The sequence below is a fragment of the Onychostruthus taczanowskii genome, unplaced genomic scaffold, assembly GCF_017590055.1.
Source record: "Onychostruthus taczanowskii isolate IOZ18803 unplaced genomic scaffold, ASM1759005v1 scaffold30, whole genome shotgun sequence".
NCBI classification, from domain to species: domain Eukaryota; kingdom Metazoa; phylum Chordata; class Aves; order Passeriformes; family Passeridae; genus Onychostruthus; species Onychostruthus taczanowskii.
Window position 1 is genome coordinate 6,101,121 of NW_024500350.1, and position 24,297 is coordinate 6,125,417.

The window sequence follows — 24,297 nt, forward strand, 5'->3', positions numbered from 1 at the left end:
GGGATACAGAGCTGGGTGCATTTCTGCTTCTCCTTCTTTCCTCTTCTTCCCACCACCCCCAGCATGAAAATCCATGAAAAATACATTGTTCTCTCTTGAAAGAGCCTAATGACATTTACATATGAATAAGAACAATTGTCCATTCAATTATTTCTCTGTATCAAGCAAGTGTTTATTAATTTCAGTGTCATTTAAAAAGTCAGATTTTCCTTGATGAGGGAAGCTGGTAACATTTGATTTAGCACAAAACCTTTAATTTTTTAGTGCCTGTAAGAATGGGGCAATGTCATATTAATTTTTTTATTAAGTGAATATCTAGTTTCCTATTAAAGAGTAATATGTAAAAATATTGCAACTGGAAATAGCAATTGTATTGTTTTTGGAGAGTAAAGATACAAAGAAGGGTAGATGTGTGGTGGGAATTATAAATGTTTGTAGGTCAAATAATCCAGTCCAGATCATAAACATGGACTTTTGTGGAGGGACCTTTGAATCTGGGCAAAATGCCATGTTTATAAAGGGGCTTTTTACATTCTAATTTCTTGCTGTTCACTTGTTTAATGCTGTTTTTATTTCAGTCCATCTCTGGTTTCCTGAGCTCTTTGCAGCAGAGACTTTCCAAGACATTTATTTCACCTCAGTCATTGCATTGGATAAAAACATTGTTGATATGCAATGCTGTAACTGGAGTGGTTAATGAAGCATTGTATCAAACTGTAGTTATAAGTTTGTTTATTTTCTGAAATGGGAAATGAACAGTATTTTTTCCACATCCTGTGAACTGAGTGCAAAGTTTTCAGCTATTCCATTTGAAAATGGAAGATTAGTTCCAATATGATTAAAATTTACATTTACTGTAGAAACTTCTCTTCAGATATATTGTCATGAAATATAATTTTTTTCCTGTTTTTCACACCGGTGATTTTCTTTTATATACTCTTTTTTGTAAAATGTGGAAAGTATTAATATACCTCAAAGCTAGGCTTAAAAATTTTTGAGGGTATAGTGTGATACAGAAATGACACAATGAGATCAGACAGCTTGTTAATGATCAAGTAAAATACACTGTTCCAAATTACCTTAGTCTGAAGTCAGTGTGTATTTATAATAAATCTTGACTGTTTTGCAAGTCCAGTCTCTTCTGTCTTGGCCTTCCTGTATGGTTTAAAACATTGTATAAATTATCAATATTTATTATTTTAACCCTGCATGTGAAAATTGAGTAAGCACAATTTGGTAGAAAGTTTGACTTGTTTGTTGATATTTTTTAAGAAACCTTTTTCTTCTGTGGAAATATCAAAGCTTTGTGTGCTGTGCACTGATTCCTTTTAGCAGCTGCAGAACACCAAGACAAATAACTTTTGTCGTGTACTGTAAGATATACAAGTCATTGTTCTGCATTGTTAGTTCTTACTTTGAAGTTCTCATTTATTGTTTACATCCTTCTCCCCCTTCCTCGCTTCCTCCCTCCCTCCCCCATATATTCATAGGCTTGGAAAAAAAAAAAACAAAACAAAACCTGGCAAGCAACAAGTTCTGTTTTGTCAAATAGCCAAAAGCCCCAATCTGATGGATGTTAAAGCTCGGAGATGTCCCCCCTGGCCTGAGGGTGAACCCTGGAATGAAGACAAGTGGGCAGCAGTTCAGTGATTCATATTGCTAACCCACTTATTGATTTGCTTTTAAATCAGGTATTTCGATATTTCGACAAATTCCTGTAAATGGGGACAAGATAAATGTTTGTCCTCTGTCATGAAAAAAGGAGAGATCACTTTCCCCCCTCCCCTGGAGGTTTATGACAGTTGCAGATGAGGCTCTGTCAGTTTAAGCCTGACAGTTATTAAATGTTCCTAACACCTGAGCTGTTGCTGTGGGATCAGGACAGTGAAACCCCAAAACCCCATTCTCAGGTAACTATCTGCTGATTTTGATGGTGTTTTGTTTTTTTAAATGAGGAAGAAAGTGTGACTAGGCACATAAAAGCAGCTCTGTTGCTACCACCCTTCATGGCTTTAAATAACAGGGACAGCACAGATGTTTGACATCAGTATTGTTTACATGGCCTTAGGGTTTAATTGCCTCATTCTCTTTGTGAGGAGGATAAACAATGACAGAAATCCAAAGGAATGATGTTCAGCCAACAGCAATGGCTGCGTTTCATACATAGTTGCAAACCTCCCAACTATAGCTAAATATCTACACTTTTTTTTTTCCTTGTCTGAATGGTAACATGCCATAAATTTCATATTCAATGCTGCCTCCTAACTGGTGATAAAAGATATTAAAACCAACAAGCGTGAGCGCCGTAAATTGCGTTTAACAAAGTGAACGACTTAGAAAAGTTGGTTTTATCTGGTTTCCCCAAAACTTGTGAAGCTCTTTGGTACTGCTGTAGGTTATTTTGTTTGTTAATATGTGTTTAATAAATAAAGTCAAGCTGAAGTGCAGAGGGCAGTGTGCTGAGGAGCAGCACATGCAGTTACCTAGAGCTGTTCCACAGGAAATTGGGACAAGCTGAGATTTGACATTTGGGATCTGCGGACAGGCTCCACCTCGGTTTGGTGTGGCTTTAATTTGAAAGATATTCCTTGATTGAAATTGGTATTTAATGATGTGCTTCAGCTTTCAAATGGAGGCATTTCACTCCCAGCTGGGGAGAACTGAGCCCTTTTGCTTCCACCCCAGCCTTCATGAGATCACTGCACACAACGTGTTTACATGACTCAGTTTTGTATCGACGTACGCGGTGAGATTGGGAGTCTGCCTCAGAGAGAGGGTGGGTCAAAAAGCAGATTTGGAAATGAAACCAGTCCTCCAGGCTTTGCTATAGGACGCTGTGGTGTTGTCCTCATGTTTGCTGGCTTCTCCAGCAGTTTTCCGCTCAAGAAATTGAGTGTTGGATTTTTAAACTGATACATCATTGTTTTTACAGCAAATGCTCAAATTAACACTTCCATAAGTTATGATGAAGATACATGTGGCATTGGAACTATGGATCATTACAAAATTTAAATACTGTTGGAGATTTTTAATTTTTTTTTTTTACCAGTTACTCAGCACAAACACAGCTTTCCTCTCAACACTAGCTGAAAACTTCATGTGTACATCAACTGTTGAATTTCAGACACTTTAATATGGGACTTCTCACATTCCTTTATATGTAGTGATAAAATTAGAAAATTTTATCTCAGATTGTGGAGCTCAAGATTGTGTGAGCAAAGCAATGATTCCTAAAAATTAGGAAAGTTGTGGATGAAGCACATGGGGCAGAAAAGTGCCTGGGATGCTGAAACTTCATTAAGTTTATAGAAGTTGAGGACCTTGAGTACTTTTCAAGGTGTCCCCTTTTTAGCCCTCACCTGATGATTAGTTAGATTTTGCGATTTTTCACCTATTTTTTTATTATTTTATTTCTAATATTCAGAGGAAAAGCAACCTACTGTGTTATTACAGTGGTTGCATTCATTAAGGGCTGATTTCTGTATCTTGGACACATTTTTCCAGTTGTTTGTTTGCAATTAGCTGTCCTTTTTGGAAAGCAGTCCCAGAACTGTGACATTTTAAGAGATGGCTGTTCTGGTGGAAGGGGTGTAATGAATTAATGAGCTAAAATTGATGGGAACTGGTGCAAGTGCAAGGGTGGTGCTAAGGGGAAGATTAATGAGAAGTGGGAATCAGCTTCAAGTACAGGGAGTTCTGTTGTCAGCCTGGGGGAAAACATCCTGTGGCTGAGAACAATCAGGAGCACTTGAAGATATGTATGTCCATCTTTAATCTGAGTGAAATTCTTGATTTTGATTTATTTTTGTATTATTTCAGTGTACAGAATAATAAAACCTAGACCAGCTCTCAGCTGATACAAACCACCAAGGATTCATTTCCATCAGCTGAGACATTCTGACATTATTAATGAGTTTTAAATGTAATTTGTGTGGATTTAGTAGCTGTGTGAGGGCAGTAGCTGTACCTCAGTCATTCATAAGCTTTTAATGGAATTCAAATAGATTGGAGTCTCTTTCATATTTAGTTTCTGGTATTTGTGTTTTTACCTTCATATTTATTTATGGCATGTTCACAAGCTGTCTATCTGGAAGTGGATTACTTTGCTCTTTTTATTAAATCAACACTTTTTCATCACCTGGTACTAAGATTTTCTTCTGTAATGTCACTTTGTTACAGCGATAGATGCATATATTTCTTTTCATATATACATATGTGTAGATTTCATGGATAGAAGATGCACTTTTATCATAATGCTTATTTTGGGAAGATAAAAGTGTTGGCTGACAGCTGGGAATATGATTTATTTTCTTTGGATTAATTGTCAACCTAATTTTTTTTCCTCCTCCATTAATTTGCATAAATCTATATGCAAACAGTTGGGAGATGGGTTTCTTTATCTGTGGTGTAATGAGTGGTTGTTGGGTACAACTCATCAGTTGATGAGTTCAGAAAATGAAACAATTTTCTGCTCTTCCTTCTCTTTTCTCTTCTTGAGGAGCCTTCTGTGTTTCCTGCAGAGGATTTCTGAGTTGAGTTGGGTTTTTGTAGCTCACATTTTCAAATCATGATAATGTTGTGATGTTTTCAAGTCCCAACAAACCTGAAAAACAAATGAGTCATATAAAAAATGAATAATTTGTACTGTGTTTAGTGTTGGTCTGTGTGAGATAAAGACTCATGCTTGAATGGCAACTTTTGATTAGTCAAGGGCATGGAAAATAAAGGCAGAATGAATAATGCTGTTAATTCCTGTGGAGTTTGTGAGTTGGGATGTTACAAGTCTGGTTCTGAGTTGAGCTAAATAAAAATGTGAGAGCTGGAAGTGGCTGGATGATGATGGCAGTGCAGTGTCCAGCCTCAAGGTGGGGGGACCTCAGCACCAAAAGTCAAATACGAAGTTTTCTGTTGGCCAAAGACCACTTAGAGTCATCTCCTGGAGGGGTTTGGTGCTCCTTTTCTAAAGTGAGGGGATCGGGGTCTGTCCTCTGGAAAAACTTTTCAGTCTTTGCCTTCTGAACAGCGACTGTTAATCAGTGTAGGAGTGGAACAGCCTGAGTCTGAACTCAAGGTGTCACTTTTGGTTTCTAGAAAAGCCTGAGAGGCTGAAATTCCTCTCATAGCTGTCCTGAAGACAGCCTTTAACGGCGTACTCAAAACATGCAGGAGATTGAAAAAGACTTGAAAGATGGAAACTTAGACTCTGAGTAAGAATTGGCAATGTATTTTTGTGTTGGAGGGGTTCAAGTACAGCTTTGAACAAACACAGGCTGTACAAGAACAGGAAATGTATTTCAGTGATCCAATCCTTAATCCCATCATAAGTCACCTTTAAAAGGAAATGTGTTTATAATGTGAACTCCGTGAATAATAGAAAACAAACAAAAACAAACCTGCATCTGGGCTAAAGGACATTCTTTGTGTAAATGTAACACCTGCCTGAGGAAATGAAAATGAGTTTACCAAACTTGGTATATTAACAGAAATATTAAAGTTTTATTCCTAAGTGTTTATTTAAATTAAGGATGATAACTTGTTCTGGGCTGTAGCAGTTGTATTTATTGCCAACTAAAACATCCTACAAATCCATTTTTCTGAAGAGATGTTGTAGGATGACATCTTTGGTAACAATTGTATTGAATAAATATGAAAATATTGAGAAACTTATATAGATTTTTTCATAAGATTTCTTTGTTGGTGACTCCCCATTGCCTTCTGAAAGATAAATGAATTATTAAAAAGTTATGAAAAGGTCATTGGTGCAATTTATTCTTTATTTAAATCATGTATCTGTTCTGTTTTGTTTTTAAAGCTGGAATTGAAAATGAAAATAGCAGAAGGCAAATTTCATGAAGAAAAACTGAAATTACAACAGAAGCACGATGCTGATGTTCAAAAGGTAAGAAGTGTTCCAAAAGCAGTGTATTAAACAATAATAGAGACTATGATTATCATAAATATTTATCAGTTGTTCTTTAGCTTCTTCACAATTGCAATTAATGTTCAGTGGAAGTCAAATTGTAGGTAACAGTTAGCATAAACTGAGAGGAATGCAGAATATTTTACTTAGGAAGGAGAAAGCACTTGCAGAAAGGAGATGAAAATAAAAGGCAATTTGTTTGTTAGAACAAGACAACCTATTTTACCAGCATAACAACTTCTGTGGGAAATCATAAACTCGTGATTTTTCTGTTAGAGAGAAAACATTTGTGTTAGAGAAGAATGTGAACAAAATTAATTTTTCATGGACAAAATGCAAAATATAACAGCAGAAAAACCCGCAGATATATCACATGTATTCAGGCTCATCCAGCAGCAGTGCTGGCTGTCCTGTCTCTGTTTTGACACTGTCTTAGAGCAGAGGCAGGTCACCAATCACCCCTTGATTTATGTTGCTGCATTTTTAAAGTTTATGCTCTCTGAATTCTTGCGGCACTAAGATGGCTCCAGCTCTCTGGGTTTGCTTTACTGTGTCACATAACAGCCCTCCTGGGAGGATTATACCCACCCCAAACCATACTGTTACTTTCAGTCCCACGTTTTAGAGGTGGGGTGAAGTCCTGGGAGATGCCAGGTGCCCCGGCAGGGCTCTGGTCCCGGGGACGGAGCGGGAATCCCGGTCCCGGCGGCGCTGATCCCGCTCCAAGCCCGGCATCACTCGGTGCCTCTGCTTTGTTTCCTAAAGACTGAGTCACAGCCTTGGAGGAAGTTGGTTGACACAACTCTGTGACACATCAAAGCCTCCTGAGAGGATGTTAATATTTGGTCAGGTGCATATTTGGCTCATCTGTTCTCAAGGCCTTGGAGCAGAAGCAGTGAGCAAAGCTGAGAGTCTAAAGGAAACAGCTTTGTGAGAATAAGAAATAGTTTAAATGCTTTCTCATCCCTTGAGTTGTCATCCCTTCCTAATTGATGTTAGAATTCCGTCTTTTGAAGTCGTTTAATAACGTTGGATATTTTAGAAAAGGTTAAATAGTGTCGTATTAATCTTTAAAGACACAAAACATTTATTGCAGATGGAGTAATATTGTTTTAAGATTAAAGCTTCTGTTTGATAAGAGATTTGGGGCACTGTTATAAAATTTCTGTGACTTTAATCTTTATCTTAAACACAAAGTTTAAATTAAAATACTATCTCAAAGTGTGCAAATATTCAAGCTTTTTTATTTCCAAACTCAGCCTGTACAGAAATGTGGGTGTAGTTACCCTCCTATTCCAGTCCATTGTTCCTTAGGATCCATGTGAGGAATTTCAATTGGTGAAGCACAAAAGACTGTAATGAAGTTCACCAACTTATTTAAATATTTCTTGAATCTGCAGAGAATTTTAGATGCTTTTAAATACTATTAGGCAACATAAGTATGGAAATCTTTTCTATTTGCAGCAATAATACCATGAAACTTCCAAACTCAACAAAAGCAGCCCTGGGTTTGCCCAGGTTTAAAGGAAAACAAAAAAACTCACCTTAAAACGTGAAACTGCTTTTTAATCTGCTTTTTCCTACATTTGTCTAAACCAGTTCTTTGTTTATGGCTTGACAGTTGTAGCTGGAAAAATGATTTAGGTTCAATCACTTAATCTTGCATGACCTGAGGACTTCTTGCAGACCAGGTATCTTGTGTACTGGTTGTAGTTTGGAATATTTTGGACTTACATTAAAATATTCTGAGTCTTCTCTGCAGATTTTGGATAGAAAGAATGATGAAATAGATGTGCTGAAGTCCACCCACCTAAAGAAACAAAAGGAGTCTGAGGATATGATAAGAAAACTGGAGAAAAAAGGTGATTTTTATCCTCGTGGTTGTCTGCTGTGTGGTGATATTATTGTACTGGATTCATTTGTGGCTGTGGGCTTGTGTGCTCCTTCTACAGCCATCCCTTTCTTCATCATTTGCAACTCTTGATTTAATTTATTCCTTTGGATTCTGAGATTCTTGTTCAGTTGTCTCTGCTGTTCCAACCCAAGTGTTCCAAGAGGCCTGTGATCTATTACACTGAACACAGGTTTTATGAGCGTCACCAAAATAAGTTTCTTTGATGCCACTGAAATATTTTGGCCCCTTCTTTCCATTTTTTTTTGGAATCTCTGGCTCAAAGTTAATTTTTTTATACATTCAGTACATTTTAATCAAACCACAGTGGGTTATTTTTAAGACTGTGGTGGCAGGAGATTTCAAACATGAGTACTCTTGAGTGTGTCACGAGTACAAAACTCACCCTCAGAGTGGCTTGTCAGCAGTTTTTCAATGTTAGTTTCTTTCAGAATTCCTTGTAGTCCATTCACATTATGGACTAAACCACACCGAAAAGTAATACAGGAGTTTGGTAATCTATGGACAAAAAAGAAAAGTGTTCCGTTCCTGCTCCTTGGGAAAGTAATTTATCCAACAAGGGATGTGGGGCTTCTCTCTGTGGGCTGGTGGTTGCTCTTGGCTGGAACGGGTTGAATTGGAGTTGCCCACACTGTTCCAGCTAATGAAAATCCTCAAAACAAAGTGAAAGTGTGAATATTGACCCCCTTTTTCCACTAATGGTGATGTCATCACTTGCAATTGAAGTTGGGGAATTTCATTTTCATGTGTATCTTGGGCACTCAACCTTCACAAGAACCTTGTCTCTTAAGGATCCTCATAAAATCAGGTTAAAAGAACTATTTTCTTGAGGTTACACAAAGTTTTGCTGATGTATATTTACTCATTCAGGAAGGAAAACTCTCTCTGAGATATTCTGTAAACAAAGTAGAAAAGAGAGAACACATTGTAATGACACAGAATTTAAGAGTACATCTTAAAGCAGCACATACATTAAGTATTTAAGAGCTAAAAACCATCAGAAAGCCAGGTCAGTTGGAAAACTGACATAAGCTGATTGTATCTACTGCCAACACTGAAAAATCCCAAAGGTCTTGAATGGTTGTTTATTTTTTTCCATTTTTAACAGTTCAGACCCTTGTTCGTGAGTCCCAAGTTGTGAGAGAAGCCAAAGAGCAGCAGATTGTGGAGCTGAAGAAGATGTGTGAGCAAACCAATGATTGCTTGAACAATGAGTGGGAGAAAAGGGTAATGAACAATATTTCCCTCCTTTGACAGACTCCTGCGGTGTTTATCTGGGATAATACATTTTGTCACTCAAAAAATAAATATACAGAATATGTTTCAGGGGTGGGTTTTGTGCTGATTTTATTTTTTCCTGAAGTAATCAAGACTGTTTTTGCTGATGCTTTTGCACCCAGCTGGTCACCCTGTTCCTGGGGCTCATCTGGCCTCCTGGCAAGTCTCTGGATCTGTTAGGGAAGTGTTTATTTCTGGTTGACCTGACATGGAATTTTAATCTGGATAAACCTGCTGCTACCTGCTGTCACGGTGATTCCTTTGAACTCTTAGTCTTGCAATGGGTCATGAATTCTTCAATATTTTTATTTATTATTCAACTCAAGACAGCAGCAAAGCAAAGGGAAGAGCATGTTTATTGTGAGACAGTGTCACCTTTGTCCAGATTATTGTCAGTATTTGTCTTGTTTCCCCCTCTCAGGAGAGGGAGGGTCACAGAAAGGACAAACCCACCTCTCTTCATGAAGTTTGCTGTACAATTTAATTTTTTTGCTGCCCTGCATGTAGAAATGAAGTTGGATTTAATTCTTGCCTTCCTAAAGGCAAGTCATAATCATAAATCATAAATTGTCCTTTGTGATGAAGATCTTGAGGCTCCAGTGTTGGGTGTTTTTTTTTGTTTGGGTTTTTTTCTTTTTCATAGAATCCCAGACTGGTTTGTGTTGGAAGGGACGTTAAAGCTCATCCAGTGCCACCCCCTGCCATGGGCAGGGACACCTTCCACTGTCCCAGGCTGCTCCCAGCCCTGTCCAGCCTGGCCTTGGACACTTCCAGGGATGGGCAGCCACAATTTTATTTATTTATGTTAGAGAAACAATATTTTCAGAGAGGACAGAAGTATGAATACCTGGGCTTTTTCACTGATTCTACTCACATGTTATAATAATTTAGCACTTCTCAATGCTAGTTGTAGATGCCATTTGTTCCTTTGTGCCTGTTTTTCTGGTGCAGCTTCACGATGCTGTGGCTGAGATGGAGAAGGAGAAGTTCAACATCCGGAAGAAGCACACGGAAGATATGCAGGAGCTGCTGGAGGAGACCAACGCCCGGCTGGCCAAGATGGAGGAGGAGTATTTGCAGCAGACACAGTCAACTGTAGGTTTGGTTCTGAAACTCTCATGACAGCAAGTGTCTCTTAAAATGTTAAATTCCATTTGTTTGGGTTTGTATGGACTGGAAGTGCCCAAGGTCAGGTTGGATGGTGTTGTATTTGCAGGGTGCCCTCGTGGCAGGAAGGAATGGTGAATCTGACTCCATGTTCTCAGAAAGCTAATTTATTACTTTATAATATACTATATTATATTAAAGAATACTATACTAAACTATACTAACTAAAGAATACAGAAAGGATACTTACTCAATGCTAAAAAGATAACAATGAAAACTCATGACTCTCTTCAGAGTCCTGACACAGCTTGGCCCTGATTGGCCAAAGAATGAAAACAACTCACAGCAGAATCCAATGAAACAATCACTGAAACAATCACCTGTGAGTAAACAATCTCCAAACATATTCCACATGCGAGCACAACACAGGAGAAGCAAATCAGATAAAAATTGCTTTCCTTTTCTCTGAGGCTTCTCAGCTTCCCAGGAGAAAATCCTGAGCGAAGGGATTTTTCCAGAGAATGTGGATGTCACAGGATGGGGCTTGGAGCAGCCTGGGGGGGTGGAAGGTGTCCCTGCCCATGGCAGGACTGGAACCAGATGGTTTTGAAGGTCCCTCTCAACCCAAACCGTTCCATGATTCTGTTATTCATGCACATACATCCTTTCTTTCAATGGTGCAATGCAGTTGTTCTCTCCTGGGAGAGGGCACTGTCCTGGCAGCCAGTCCAGCCAAGGATTTTATTCCCCAGATAAAATTAAACAAGGTACAGCCCTTCAATCAATGTTACACTGATATCTTAGAATCAGTCCTTAATTATAAATATTTGATTCAAGTTAGCAGAACTTTTGTCTTTGTCAAGTTTGTAGACCATTTATATATTACATCTATTTCCATAGAAACATGATTTTTACTCACCCACCTCCTCTTTGACTGAGCAAATGCTTCTGTTGGATGAAAGATGTCATTAAAAGAATTTTAAAATATGTATTGATTATTCTAATTTATTGCATTTCTTTTTTAGAGTAATTATAAGTATGTAGTTAGGTATAATCTGGATTTTGTGTCTGTTATATAAATGATGCAAAAAGCAAAAAAATTAACAAGCAACCTCAAAAAAGCATCCTGTACTTTTCATCAGGATGAAGTACGAGGAAAATTGATGAGTGAAAAGACAATGTCAAACAAAATTTATTCCTTTATTAATGAATGTTGAATTTAAAAATTAACATTCAGATCATGTCATAGGTAACGGTAAATACAGAGAAAAGTGGACACAGTCTGTCAGCAAGATTGAATTTAAGAACCATCAAAACTAGACAGATCTTGCCGAGCAGCTTCTGATTTAATAATTAAACAAGGTAGAGTTCAAGGCAGGGCTTAAGATGAAAGACTAGACTGTCACTGGAAATTAGTTTTCTTTTTTTCTCTCTCTGCTGATTTTTAAATTTTTTTTCCGTTGGTATTTCAGAGTTTCCCTGTTCAGAGTTTCATGTTGTCAGGAATGCCAGTGCTGTTAGCAAGTGGAATTGGCTGAACAGTTTCATTAATGCCATAGAGCTGATAAGGAGGGGTTTGTACCCTGAACAAGGATGAACTTCCTTGAGGGACATGGGGCCAGCCAGGAATTATATTCAGTGGTATATTAAAAATTACTCCTTGTTTAATTATTAAAAAAAAAAAACCAACCCAAACACAAAACCGCAGAAAACCACAAAACAAGCAAAAACCCCAAGCCCCCAAAGCAAACGACCCTCTGGCCCCGAAAACCAAACCCACACTGAGCAGCTTGGCTTGGATGGAGAATTTTGCTGTGTTGTGGCTGTGAAATCTCTGTGGCCGCTTGCCAGAGCTGAGGTGGCCACTCAGGTGATGTCTCTGTGTGGGGTTCGTGCATTGCTCAGGTTCGTGTCACCTCCAGTGGCAGGCAGGGCAGTGGCTGCACAGGGCAGATAGTTGGGGTTTTATTTTACTTTAGGAGTGGGTGAAATTTCTGTTCCACTTCTCTCATCTTCAGGCCTTTCTTAATATAAAAATAATTCTGATACCTACTCTGGATCTGATTTTCTGACCCCATCCTCCTAAGGAGTTCTTCCCTCATTTCCCTGCATATTGCCATAAATACAGGAAGAATGGGAAGGCCTAGAGTAATCTCATGCTACCTGCCTGTCCTTACTTTGTTAGTTTTTAGATTAGTTTATATTGTGAGATGAAGTTCCAGGAAAAAGATACAGCTTTTGAGAGATGCTTGTAATTTACTGAAAGTTACTGCAGTGAGATTTCTGGAAAGTCTAAAAATGCTTTGTGTATATTATCATCCATTGTGGTTTTCCATTGAAATATTGTTTTCTCTCCCATTTTAAAGGATTTGTAATTTAGAAATCAGTTGCATATGCTGTTCTGTGTATAGGAGAAGAGATGTCACTTTGAGGGGGAATAAACACCCACATTTTGAAGATATATTTGTTTTTATATGCAGTATAGAATTTACTATCATGATTGATGACAGCTTTGCCGTTGTAACTCTTGTGTCTCTGCGTCGCCAGAGAACCTCGTTGCTCAAGGCTACTGAATAACAGCTGGGGTATTCCCTCATTGATTCTGGGCTTTTCTCACTAATTTTCTATTCTTCTAGAACGAGACTGTCCAAAAGCTGGGGGCCCGTGTGCAGCAGCTGACTGTTGAGGCTGAAAGTAGTAATTTACAACGTCAGAAATTATCTCAGGAGAAGATTGAGGTAGAGCTGCGCTACCAGGAGGTCTGTTCCCAACTTGAGGAGCTGAAAGAAAGGTATTCAATAACAATTGCTGGTTAAACTTTTAAGAATATGGAATTTCCAGAAGCAAACATTATTAATTTTGTTCCAGGAACACAGTGAATGGCATTTGACATTAGAAAACTCTCATGAAAATATATTAATTGGTGTCAAACTCATTTAAAGTGACCCAAACGACCACCTTGAGGAGTGTCTTACCTTTCCATTATTTATGAGCAGCTCATTCTGTGACAAGAGCACGTGGCAGACGTGCAGACTCCGTGGAATTGATACTGAGCAGGTAAAATGCCAACATATGAAAGCAATTTCCATATTCTGTTTGCTTGCTCCGTGTAGGTACAAGTTACTTCAGAAAGACAAGGACCAGATTATGCAGGAATACAAGGAGAACCTTCAGCAGCTACAAAGTAAATTTGATGTTGATAGAGATTTTCTGAAGCAGGAACAAGCTCAGGTATGCTGCCAGGTGTAAGAGGCAGGAAAATGGGGTTTATTTCTTAAGTGTTCTCCTCACTATCAATGTGATGCTTATGAATAAATCCAAGGAATTGCTCAGTTCCCCAAGTTAGTCATGAGTGTAAGTTTAACTTTTTATTCCCAAATTTGACTGAAAAATCATCTGAGGTTGGTTGGTCATTCTGGTGTGTGTGTATTTCTACAGCTGATTAGATAAGGTACAATTAAGTAATTTTGTTTGTGCTCCTGTAAAAATTCTGGATACACCCTTGAAGACTTAATGTTTTCACAAAACCTCTTTCATGAGAGAAAATATTTTTTCCAGAAAAAAAAGTCCTGCAGGCCTCATAGTATTGAACATTGTATAAAATATTTATGTGTTTAAGGAAATATTTTTATATTTTGCAAGTGTAGACTTCACCCAAAATGTAATAACTCTTGTTTGTTTCTGGAAAAGCATCTGTCAGGTTGATACCTACCAATATGCATAGGTACAGAGATGGTACATATTTAAAGTGATTTTTAAGTTAAATAATTGTAGAAAAGACTCAAGTTTTAAATACCATTTATTAATCCATAGAGCCATAGGACCAGTGGGTGTTTGGTGTTCATTTGCTGAAATTCTCTGAGCTTTGATGATGCTTTACTCCACTTCATTTACAAGATATTTTTCTTTCTACTAATTTTTAGTAGATTTTAATGGGGATTTTTTATTATTAGGGGTGGTTTTTTTGTGCTGTTGTTTTCATTTCTAAGCTCACCAGAGGGCCCAAACTGACTCACCCAGAGTCGTAAACTCAAACAGGTTTTTCTCCCAAGTTGATAATTTTTCCAGTTTCTGGAAACTTTAGAGAAATAAATTCGAAAATGCAAAAGAGCTAATGAGCAGTCCAAGACAAAAACTGCTTTTTCTGTTAAATCCCAGCAGACATGTGATGTGATTGCAGAATTACGCCGTGAAATGGCTCTGCTGAAACAACAATTGCAAGACTCTGAACATCAAAGGAAGCAGCAGCTGAGGGTGAGCCCTGACTTTCTTTCTCAGAAATGACCAACTCTTTTTACTTTATTTGGTGATTTAAATGTTTAGATATCCATCCTTAAATGTACTTCTGTATACCATGCTTGCTTGTTTCTGTTTTATGAAAGGAAATACATGAAATGTCACATAACCACAATGTCACATGTGATTAAAGGTTGATTTAAAAAGTGTGGCTAAAAGATAGGTAAGAGCAGAATTTTCACCGAAGTTTTCTGACTGTTTCTTGTGGATCACATGTTAAATAACAGAGTTTAAATCTCTGTTGGTGGATTACAAAGAAGCTTGTCAAAGAATGATGAATATCTTTTTTTTTCTTGTAAACTGTAAACATTTTTACAGTTTCAAAATTGTTTTTAATTTGCACTGTTTAATAGTTCCGTTCAATATTCTGTCTTCCTGTAGGCATTTAAATTAATCCTTCTATCTCAGGGTAATGAGTTCCACATCTGTATCATGTATCAGTCCTGGTTGAGTTTTGGCATCTACTTTTCTTCCAATGTCTTTCATTTCACAGTTGATATAGTACAGAATGGCATTTTAATAGCTCAGGAGAACAAGTTGCTGTTTCTCTTTAGCAAACATGAATCATGACTTTGGAGATAGTTGTGTTATTTGGTGTTGGTTAAATTCTCTTCTATGTCAGAGAATTTTTTCATGATGATATAAAGTGGGTTTTTATTTTGCTATGGACTTTTCTATATGATAGCTAACGTCTGTGTTTGATGAATGCTCTGAAATGGAAGAAAAATGGGATATGTTGATTTAGAATACACATCTTTTCCTCTGCAGGATCAAGAATACAAGGTTCAGCAGGACAAGCTTCACTTGAAGCATGTGTATGAGAAACAGGTAATATTTCCAGAAAAATCTCCCATCTTCTGCACACCTCCAGTTTTGTTCTGTACAGGACTTAAAGGTCGAAATTTTGAAAGGCCCAAATAATAAATTTGGGAATCCAAGCACTTCACAAGGTTTGGAAAAAAGAACTGGACAAAATCAAGTAAGATTTTAAGGACAGCTGTTTAAGGACAGGGATATCACCTCTGATTTTAGGAACCTGTTGCCAGGGGATGGAGGCTGGGATGGCATTCCCGAAAAAGTGCCCCTGGCAGCCTGTCCTGTGTGTGTACACTGCTGGTGGTGGCAGCTGCTGTTATTGAAAGGAAAATGAACTGAATGAAACCTGGCCTGACCTCTGGCACTGCTCATGTGTTCTCCCACACTCCTTTTCCCCCAGAGTATCTCTATTCCATCCTTCTCCACGTGTTCTCTAGATATTGTCAACAGGCATCGTTTTTACATCAGAAACTTAAAGTAAAAAATGTAATTTTCATCAGAAACACTTCATCCTAAAGCACTTTGCAAATCCTGCCTGCTCTTTTAGACTCAGAACATCAATAGGCTTCAAATTAAACTTCAATTTTAGTGACATTATATGTGCAACTCATGTGCAGCCAGAGGGTGCCTTAGATGCCTGTTTAATTGAAAGGATGTGTTACTCAAACATGTCATTGCCAAATGTGGCAAATTTATAACATAAAATAATGGATTGTGATCCCAGCTACTTGTCACTTGGTAATAGCACTTGTGACATGAATTGTAGAGAGGTTTTGGTTTGAGTTAGTTCCTTCTGCTGACTTGAAGTCAAAACATTCTTTGTTCCAGGATCTGCCTTGGTTTAAACCTAACCTACATTTGTCTTTTTAGTCAAGTCGTGGGTTTTATAAATGTTGAACTCGAGAAAAATCCAGGATTGGAGTGATTTGCAGGCCAAAATGAAAAATATATTGGCAAAATTTGACTGAGGTTTGAGGATCTTTCAGGAGAAAGCTCTTAAGCATGGGTGAGATGTGTCAGCAGTGCCTCCAGCCAGTGAGCCCAGGGAGGGAAGTTGGAATTCTGCATCAGCAAACAAGGAAGCAGAGCCTTTCTTTTTAGAGATAACTTGACAGCAGTTTGTTCATAAATTCTGGTGTAACTGTTTTCAAGCTCAAATCTTTGAGAAAGGACGAGAAGAAAAATACCAGTGAATAATCTATGGGTATAAATCCATAAACCAGGATGGATTGGCCCATAAAATACTAAAACAAGTAAAGGAATCATGAAGTCTCTACTGCAATCTGTTCACTTAAAAACCTACCCATTATCTAATAATCTTTATGAGTCTGCAGTGGCTGTTGCCTCTGAGGATACTTAAACATCAAACAAATCATAGGTAGGAACCTTAAATGTCACTGTTTGATTAAATGTGCTTATCTGCTGGATCAGGAACCAGTTAGGCTAAATGGCTTTACAAGCCAAGGAAACACCTGCTTTTTATAAATAATCGACTGCTTGTTTTCCAAGCATTCAGCTCAGCATCAGGAGAGTGACAGATTGTTCCTGACAGCCATTCCCAAGCCACCTGTTGAATATATAGAATTTTACCTGGTTTGGCAGTAGCTTCTTCATTCTCTAGTAGGCAGCTCATGGATTTGGAGGCTCTTGAAACCCAACTAAGTGTTCCTGGAGTGAACACCTCCATGGAACTGCTCCCAGCAGAGAATCTCTGAATATGTTTTTTCACTGGCCTACATACTTAGTAAAACACATTTTTCTTTTTTTTTTCATTCTTTTCTCTATTCTTTTTTCTTTTATTCTTTATTTCTTTAGATTACAAGTGACTGTAGGTGGCTAAAGGATTTCCTGTATGTCCCAACCCCACGTTGTTCCTTAAGCAATTCTAAAGCAATACAGCTCTTGGATTATGTACAAACTCTTGGACTTAACCTGCCCTTGGCAAAAAACCTTACAAAAACTTGTGGTTTGGACCATGCCTGAGAAGTTGCCAATTCAAAGGGTTTTGTAATGATTTTTTAGGATTATTATTGCTAATTGTTCTATTATTGTTATTCTTTAGGATGTTTATGTATTTATGTTTGATATTTTTTATTGTAAGAATTGATCAGAAGTGATTCAGTTTGGGTGGTCACAAATTGGTGAGGAGCTTAGCACCTCAGAGAATAGAGGTCACTATTTTAGGCAGTTTCCTATCTGCTTTTCTGTATTTACATAAAGAAAATCTAGTTCCTTTTTTATGTAATTACTGATATTTCTTTATTCTAGACAGTAATATTTACTTAGAGAAGGAAAATAGCTCATTGGCTACATTCCCATACTTCATCTCTCTGTTAATCTCTGCTTTTGCATTTCACATAATTTTAGAAATTCATGGATGGTTCTCTGCATCAATGGAAAAGGAATATACAAATAAATAGCTTTTAGAATTTAAACTAACATTGATTTATTTTAACTCAGACACTGTTTTGGCTAAAATATATGGTGGTTTTTTCTTTAAATGGCAGATTAATAGCATTCGGAATGATCTGGATAAAGAAAGAGGGGAAGCTCAGAAGAAAATTCACTGCCTGGAACAGGCTCTGAAGTAAGTGAATGTGGAATAATTCTTGAACCTTCCCTGGTATTTTAAAATATTTATTTATTTATATTTATTTATTTATTAAATAAATGTATCCTTTATCTCATCTAACTGCCCTCCTATAGTTTTTTTCCTGTTTTAAAGCTGCACCTTTGGGGTTCTGATCAACCAGAAAAATGAAAAAACTAGAAGTAAGAATTAACTCACCCACATTAGTTGACTTTTAAGTGGTAGGAATAAAATAGAATTAATGCGAATTGATTAAAATAAATAGAGTTAATGATGTCAGCTGGTCGTACCCTCTCAAATAAATAGGCCCAGGTTCAATTCAGAGTTTATTCATAGGAAGCAAATAATCAAAACTAAGGACCTGTTGCTTTGGACTCTTCTAGAAAATGGAATAAATTTGAAAGGTGCGTTTACTTAAAATATAATTTAATAGACGATGCTTCTGATTTTATATTTTATGTTTAATATCCTCAAATTACAAGTCTAATGCAGATTTTTTCTCTTTCATACGCTTCTTTGTGGGAGTACTTGTTCTTCATGTGGATCTAAAGCTGGGAGAAATGCTCTGTAGCAAACAGTTTTCATTAACTAACTTGGAACAGGTTTTTTGCTGACTTTGTCCATGAGCAGCTGATCAGGATGCCCCAAGTTTGATGTTTTCTGTGCAAGGGAGTGGTTTATGTACAGCAGATGACATAGGACAAGATCACCTCTTGCTATGCTCCTTCCATTTTTGATTATGTAAATTATTCTTTCCGTGTGTTAATCCAGTTAAAAGTCAAAGCTGTGGAAGTAATTTCTAGGGGAAACAGATTATTCTGAAACAAACCAGAAGTTATTTGCTGAAAGCATTCAGTTTAATATCATAATGTACCTTATCTAGGCTGGGAGAGGCAAGTAAAGATACTTTCATTCCATAAAAGTGACAGGGCTGAAGTCTGTATTTCTTTATTTCTATAATCTCTGAGGTATTTGGCATAAATAGAGACTATCTTAAATCACTGCAGACATTAATAAAAACTCCAGCTTTTAATCTTTAAATTCTTTACACTGACTATTATTTATAATTTTGGGGAGGTTGAACTGTTATCAACTGCACTTAATCTTTTAGTATTTTACCATCTGATTTGTTGATAATGAAGCTGCATTAATTTTCTTCCACATCTTTCAAATAATGTGTCAGTTTGCACTTATTTATGTTAATAAAACCAGTCTGGTTTGCAGACTGGTTTTATTTGCAGCCTAGGGTTGATCTCCACGTGGGTGCAGAGGAAATTCTCTCCAGGCAGGATCTGTGAGCTGCTGGAGATTTGGAACCTGAGGAGCTCTTGCAGGAGTTGAGGACATCCTCAGTTATTTCAGATATTCCTTGGCTGTATTTAAGCTTAGGTGTAGCTTGGAGTTGGAGTCAGGATTTGAAAGACTCAATTTTAAGAGCCCAAAGTGCTGGTGATGCTCCAAGGGCCATGAATTGGAACAATGCTGGCAGAGCTCAGTCCCAGCCTTGTACCTCCTGTGGGTGAATCCTTTGGCCAGAACTGGGCATGGGTCAGCTCCTGGGATTGATGAGCCCTGGGGGCTGTTCAACAGCCTGAAAATCATCTGCTGTTTCCCCCACAGCAAATGATTAATACCTACATGTTTCTATATGTATATACCTATATGTTCCTTTATGGTTTTCAAAGTGTCTCCTAGTACAGGCTGCTTCTACTCCTGTGGATCCCCTCTAAATGAGAATATACTTTGATATTGTATTTTTCCCAGGTCACTTCCATGTCCTATGGCACTTTGTTTCTCTTATGGTTTTTTTTTTTTTTTTTTTTTTTTTTAATTTTTTTATTTTTTTATTTTATTCAGAGTGTTGAAAATAATGTAGAGATGTCTAATATTAAACCATATATACCTCTCCCAGTTGAAATGGAAAATGTCTAATACAACTCTATACTACTGCTCTTTTGATTGTTTTATAGCAGGGGTTTGGGGCTAATTTTAAGATTAATAATGGAATTAGTAATGCTAATAAGTAATTGAATAGAAATAAAAATTTGCTTTCTAGTGTGGTTTTGTCTGGCTGGAGACAGAAGTTGGCAGATCCATATGGATGGATTTAGGATCCTAAAAAGATGATATTTGCAGAAATGCAGTGCCCTGGTCCAGCCCAGCTCACATTCTGCTGGGTTGGGATTCCAGCTCTGGGTCTGACCTCTGCATTTCTGACCAGGGCTGGAGCAGACTCACATGCCCAGGACAGAGGAACTGCCAGTCCTGCAGGGCTTTCTGCAGTTCAGACCATTCCTTCAGCACCAGTGTGTCTTGACAATATTAAGATTTTGTCATATATATGCTTTTATATGATATACAAGTAGGTAATAGATAAGGAGCAGTGGTATTTATTGTAGCAGAAATGGATGGCTTCCTTATGGTTTTTTTTTTTCATTGCTGCAAGAATTATTCTTCTTAGCAATCCTTTCCTATTGAGTCCATAAGAGCCAATATCTTATGTAAAAATGCTTCATTTTGCTGAATTTCTTTAACTACCTGCAGAATGAATTTAACTAACTCCAAGCTCAGGCAGACCCAGTAAATCTTTAGAAAAACAACCTTTTCTTGCATGAGCTAGGTGAAAATACAGTTCAGCATCTTCCATAGAAACAATGCCTTGTGGAATTGTAACTCAGAACCCAATAGGTGCATCAGTGATTTCTCATAAACTACTTTGATCTGAATACACTTTGATTCTGAAATGGTCACAGGATTATATCTTGAGTAGCTGCTGAGCTGCAAGCACATAGAAAGGGAAGTGGCAGGCATTTTAGGGGATTTTTGTTATTATTATCATTATTTTCCCAGTGCTGTGACAGCAAACACTGCTGCTGCTGTTTCAAACGTATCCACACCGATGCTGAATAAAAGTGATTTGAGTCATTGTTTGGAATAGTAAAATTCACATTTCTGAAAGTATCTTTCACTTCAAAACTAAAATAAAATAAAAAAGTATTGCCACAGTTTCAATACAGAATAGGGGTTTTCATAGTTTACAGAAGGTTTTTTTGTTCTTCTGAAGTTCATGGTAGAAATATCTGTCAAAAGCAAACCTTTTGCAAAAGAATTGCTCCAACACTCCTGACTTGTGGTGGTGACTTGTAGATATAAAATTTATATTTACTTCTGCAGTGCATGTCACAGGCATTGCTTCATTACAAAAGTCCCTCTGAGAAGTGCTGCAAGGGCTTTTCTAGAATGTCCTTTAAATGGCATTTCTGTAAGAACAAAGTTTTCTTGAAAAGCTTCTCTGTAATTACTTGGGGGGAAAGGTTGTTTCTCTAATCCCTGTGGTTTGGTTGCAGAAAATGTGTCATGAGAGTGGGTTGCAAATAGGCTGAATCTCTGCTGTTCTTATCTCTCACAGTGAGGAGTAGGAAATAGAGGTGTATAATTTGTCACAGTACAAACTGGGTAGAATGAAACAGAAAATAAATGAGAAAAAAAAATCTGTACCCATTTGCTACTGAAGAAATTGCACGGAAGAGAAAGAAAAAGTCTTGCTGACTTTATACAATATTGTTAAACAGCTCTCAACATCATCTCTTGTGTCTTGTTCTCTGGAATTTGGATGTTTATTCATTCAATATATTTATTTTCCTCTGCTTATATTTTGCTAGCAGATTGTTCAGTGCTTTTAGTTTACTATGAGAAATATATATTTGCTGTAGGAAAATATTCCCCATTTTATTGAAGATTACAACCACTCAGCTCAATTTTGAGGTGTTTGGTTTTGACGCTTGCATTCTGGAGTCATGGAAGAATCCCAGAATGGTTTGGGTTGGAAGGGACCTTAAAACCCATCCCATTCCACCCCCTGCCATGGCAGGGACACCCTCCACTGTCCCACAGCTCCAGCCTGGCCTTGGACACTGCCAGGGACAGGGACAACACCTTTGTGGCTGCACAGACACATCAAGTTGGTCACTCGAGACTGAGAGATTTTGGACTAAATTATAAACATCCTGAATAGTTTGAGGCTGTGATCCTCTGTCACCCTTGTGGGAAGTGCAGACCACGTTGATTTCTTCAGGATAAAGGTTGTGACCATTCTCATGTACTGGAGAGAATGATGGGGTCTGATTTAATGCTCTTTGCTTTGCTTGCCTCATGCACAAATACCATTTTCATATGCTCCTGAAGTACAAATTTCCTGAGTTCTTCAGTTCTGTATTATGTGAAGGAAACAAATATTAAGAAGTGACATTTTAGAAGAAATAAATGAAATGAAATGAAATGAAATGAAATGAAATGAAATGAAATGAAATTGATGAAACTCTCCCTGTACAGCTGCACATGCTGTAGTTAAACACTGCAGCATCAAGGAATGCCTGCACATCTCCACTCCAGTGCTGCACAACCTTCTCCCTCTTACTCTTTGCCTTTTTTTTTTTTCCAAGTCTGTCTATGGAGCCAAATCTCAGCACTTTGCAAGTGGGGATGATACAGAGCAAATGCTGAGCAGCTGCTTCATTCCAACTCACTTAATAAAATTATTTGTTTACATAAGGAACTACCAACACCTCTTTTTTTTTCCATGGCTTTCTACCCCTTGTCTGAACTTGTTTAAAATTCTGGGGAAGAAAGAGGGGCTAAACTGCTAAACTTTCTAGAAACCAGTAAAGGCACTTCTGTCCATTAGCAGATTTCCCCACAGTTTTCACAGCAGTTTTTAAAGCACACACAGTTCTCACAGTATTTTGGGGTTTGGTTTAGGTGGCAGACCAAATCTGTCCAGTCATGACGTGGTGTGAAGGTGGTGCCTGCAGGTATTCAGTAAAATGCAGAAATGAAAGTGATAAAGTGATGTCTTTCTTTTCTCATGTATACTTGTGTACATGCATATGTGTACATGCACATACTTGTGTACATGTGGTTTCTGACATGGCAGCCAAGGAGAAGAAGTTGATTTCTCGTTGGAGGTGGGGCCATGGAGTTTCCTCACTGCAGACTTAAAAAAGCTTTTCCCACTTTTTATTATTCCAGTGTGAGAGCAATGCTCTGTGCTTCCCTGTACTGGGCTGCTATTTCTGGGGATTTTGTCAGGTGTTCAGTGGTACTCACTTATATTTTAAATTTCATTTCTTGTGTGTAGCACAGTTATTTCTGTACAAGGTTTTACCTCATATTAAATATCTGATAAAAATGTGCTAGAACTCATGTTTCCTAAATCAAGGTGGAAAAAATGCTCTTTAGGGAAGGAAATACTTTTTTATTGCTACCAGTTACTCTTCTTGAAACCTCAGTAATTTCTTTATTCAAAAGCTTCACTTGTCATCTCCTGGTGTGCTTTGGCAGTCATTTGGTTATTCTGGGTCATTCCTTACCTGACATTGAGCCAGATCCATGGAGCTGGAGCTATTCTCAGGCTTCTCCTGTGGTTTTAAACTTGTCATTGATACCTATAAGCCTTCAGAGGGTGGCTTTGATGTCAGCCTTGCTAAAAGCAGAAGTTAAAATAAAATCAGCACTGTCCTGGAGCCTCAGGCTGCCGCAGGGAACTTCTGGATGGCAGCGACGCCGAGGGTCAGTAAATTCCCATTTCTTTATTTTTGATTTCCACAAGGCCCCATCTGCTCTGGGCCCTGGTGCAGTGGGATGATCTGAGTTTGAAGTTCTGTTCTCATGCTGCCCTGGGTATTTTATTAAGGTTTTTCTGTTCTGAGCCTGCCTGGCCTCCTCCAGCAGTGCTGGTTCTGCCTGGGGTTTCCCAACTCACCTGCACTGGTGAAATGGGGACAAGGCAAAAATGAGCAGAGGGTGAAGTTGTCCTTTGCAGAATCTTTTCCTACAGCTGGGGCTGAGTAATGATTCATTTTTCATTGTATGGTTCTCTTTGATGCATAAAGAGAAGACTTGGGCTTGTTTGATGTGAAAAGCTCTTCTTGCTTTATTCAGAAGTACCTAAAAGTGCATCAAACTTTAGCACAGGAAATTTTATTTATGTAAGGGTGTTCTAGTCCTTAAGGTTGCTTATTTCTTGCAAAATTCCCATGGTGTTTATTTAATTTTCTTTTCTCTGTAATACCACAGAAGGAGCAGTGTAAAGGTGAGGGGACATAGATTTGAGAGAAATAAAGGGTGAACAATCTGCTGCTGACCCAGTAAAGAGGGAAACAGATGAAGGCAAGGAAAAATAAACATGTGAAGAGAGCTGGCAGGAGGAGGTAGAATAAATAGCAATGGAAAGAAATTATTTTGTTTGCTATTTACATTTGCATAATTGTTAGATCCCAGCATTTTGAAAAGAAGTAAAATTTAGGCTTTTCAAAATATACAGGAGTTATAATTTGAAAAAAAGCTGTGATTTACAGTGGATCTTGAGAATTTGATTCT

General features: G+C 37.8%; 1 protein-coding gene across 2 annotated transcripts in view; it reads left to right on the forward strand.

Moving 5' to 3' along the window:
* Positions 1 to 24,297, forward strand: part of CEP112 (centrosomal protein 112) — a 160,191-nt gene that overhangs the window by 24,731 nt on the left and 111,163 nt on the right. Inside the window, exons 9-17 of one of the 2 annotated variants that reach the window (XM_041409570.1) lie at positions 5,813 to 5,899; positions 7,683 to 7,782; positions 8,941 to 9,059; positions 10,062 to 10,205; positions 12,854 to 13,008; positions 13,331 to 13,448; positions 14,376 to 14,471; positions 15,282 to 15,341; positions 17,837 to 17,916. In XM_041409570.1, the coding sequence (XP_041265504.1) occupies positions 5,813 to 5,899; positions 7,683 to 7,782; positions 8,941 to 9,059; positions 10,062 to 10,205; positions 12,854 to 13,008; positions 13,331 to 13,448; positions 14,376 to 14,471; positions 15,282 to 15,341; positions 17,837 to 17,916 (959 nt within the window). The remainder of the gene's footprint in view (positions 1 to 5,812; positions 5,900 to 7,682; positions 7,783 to 8,940; positions 9,060 to 10,061; positions 10,206 to 12,853; positions 13,009 to 13,330; positions 13,449 to 14,375; positions 14,472 to 15,281; positions 15,342 to 17,836; positions 17,917 to 24,297) is intronic. The other variant, XM_041409569.1, reaches the window with a different exon arrangement.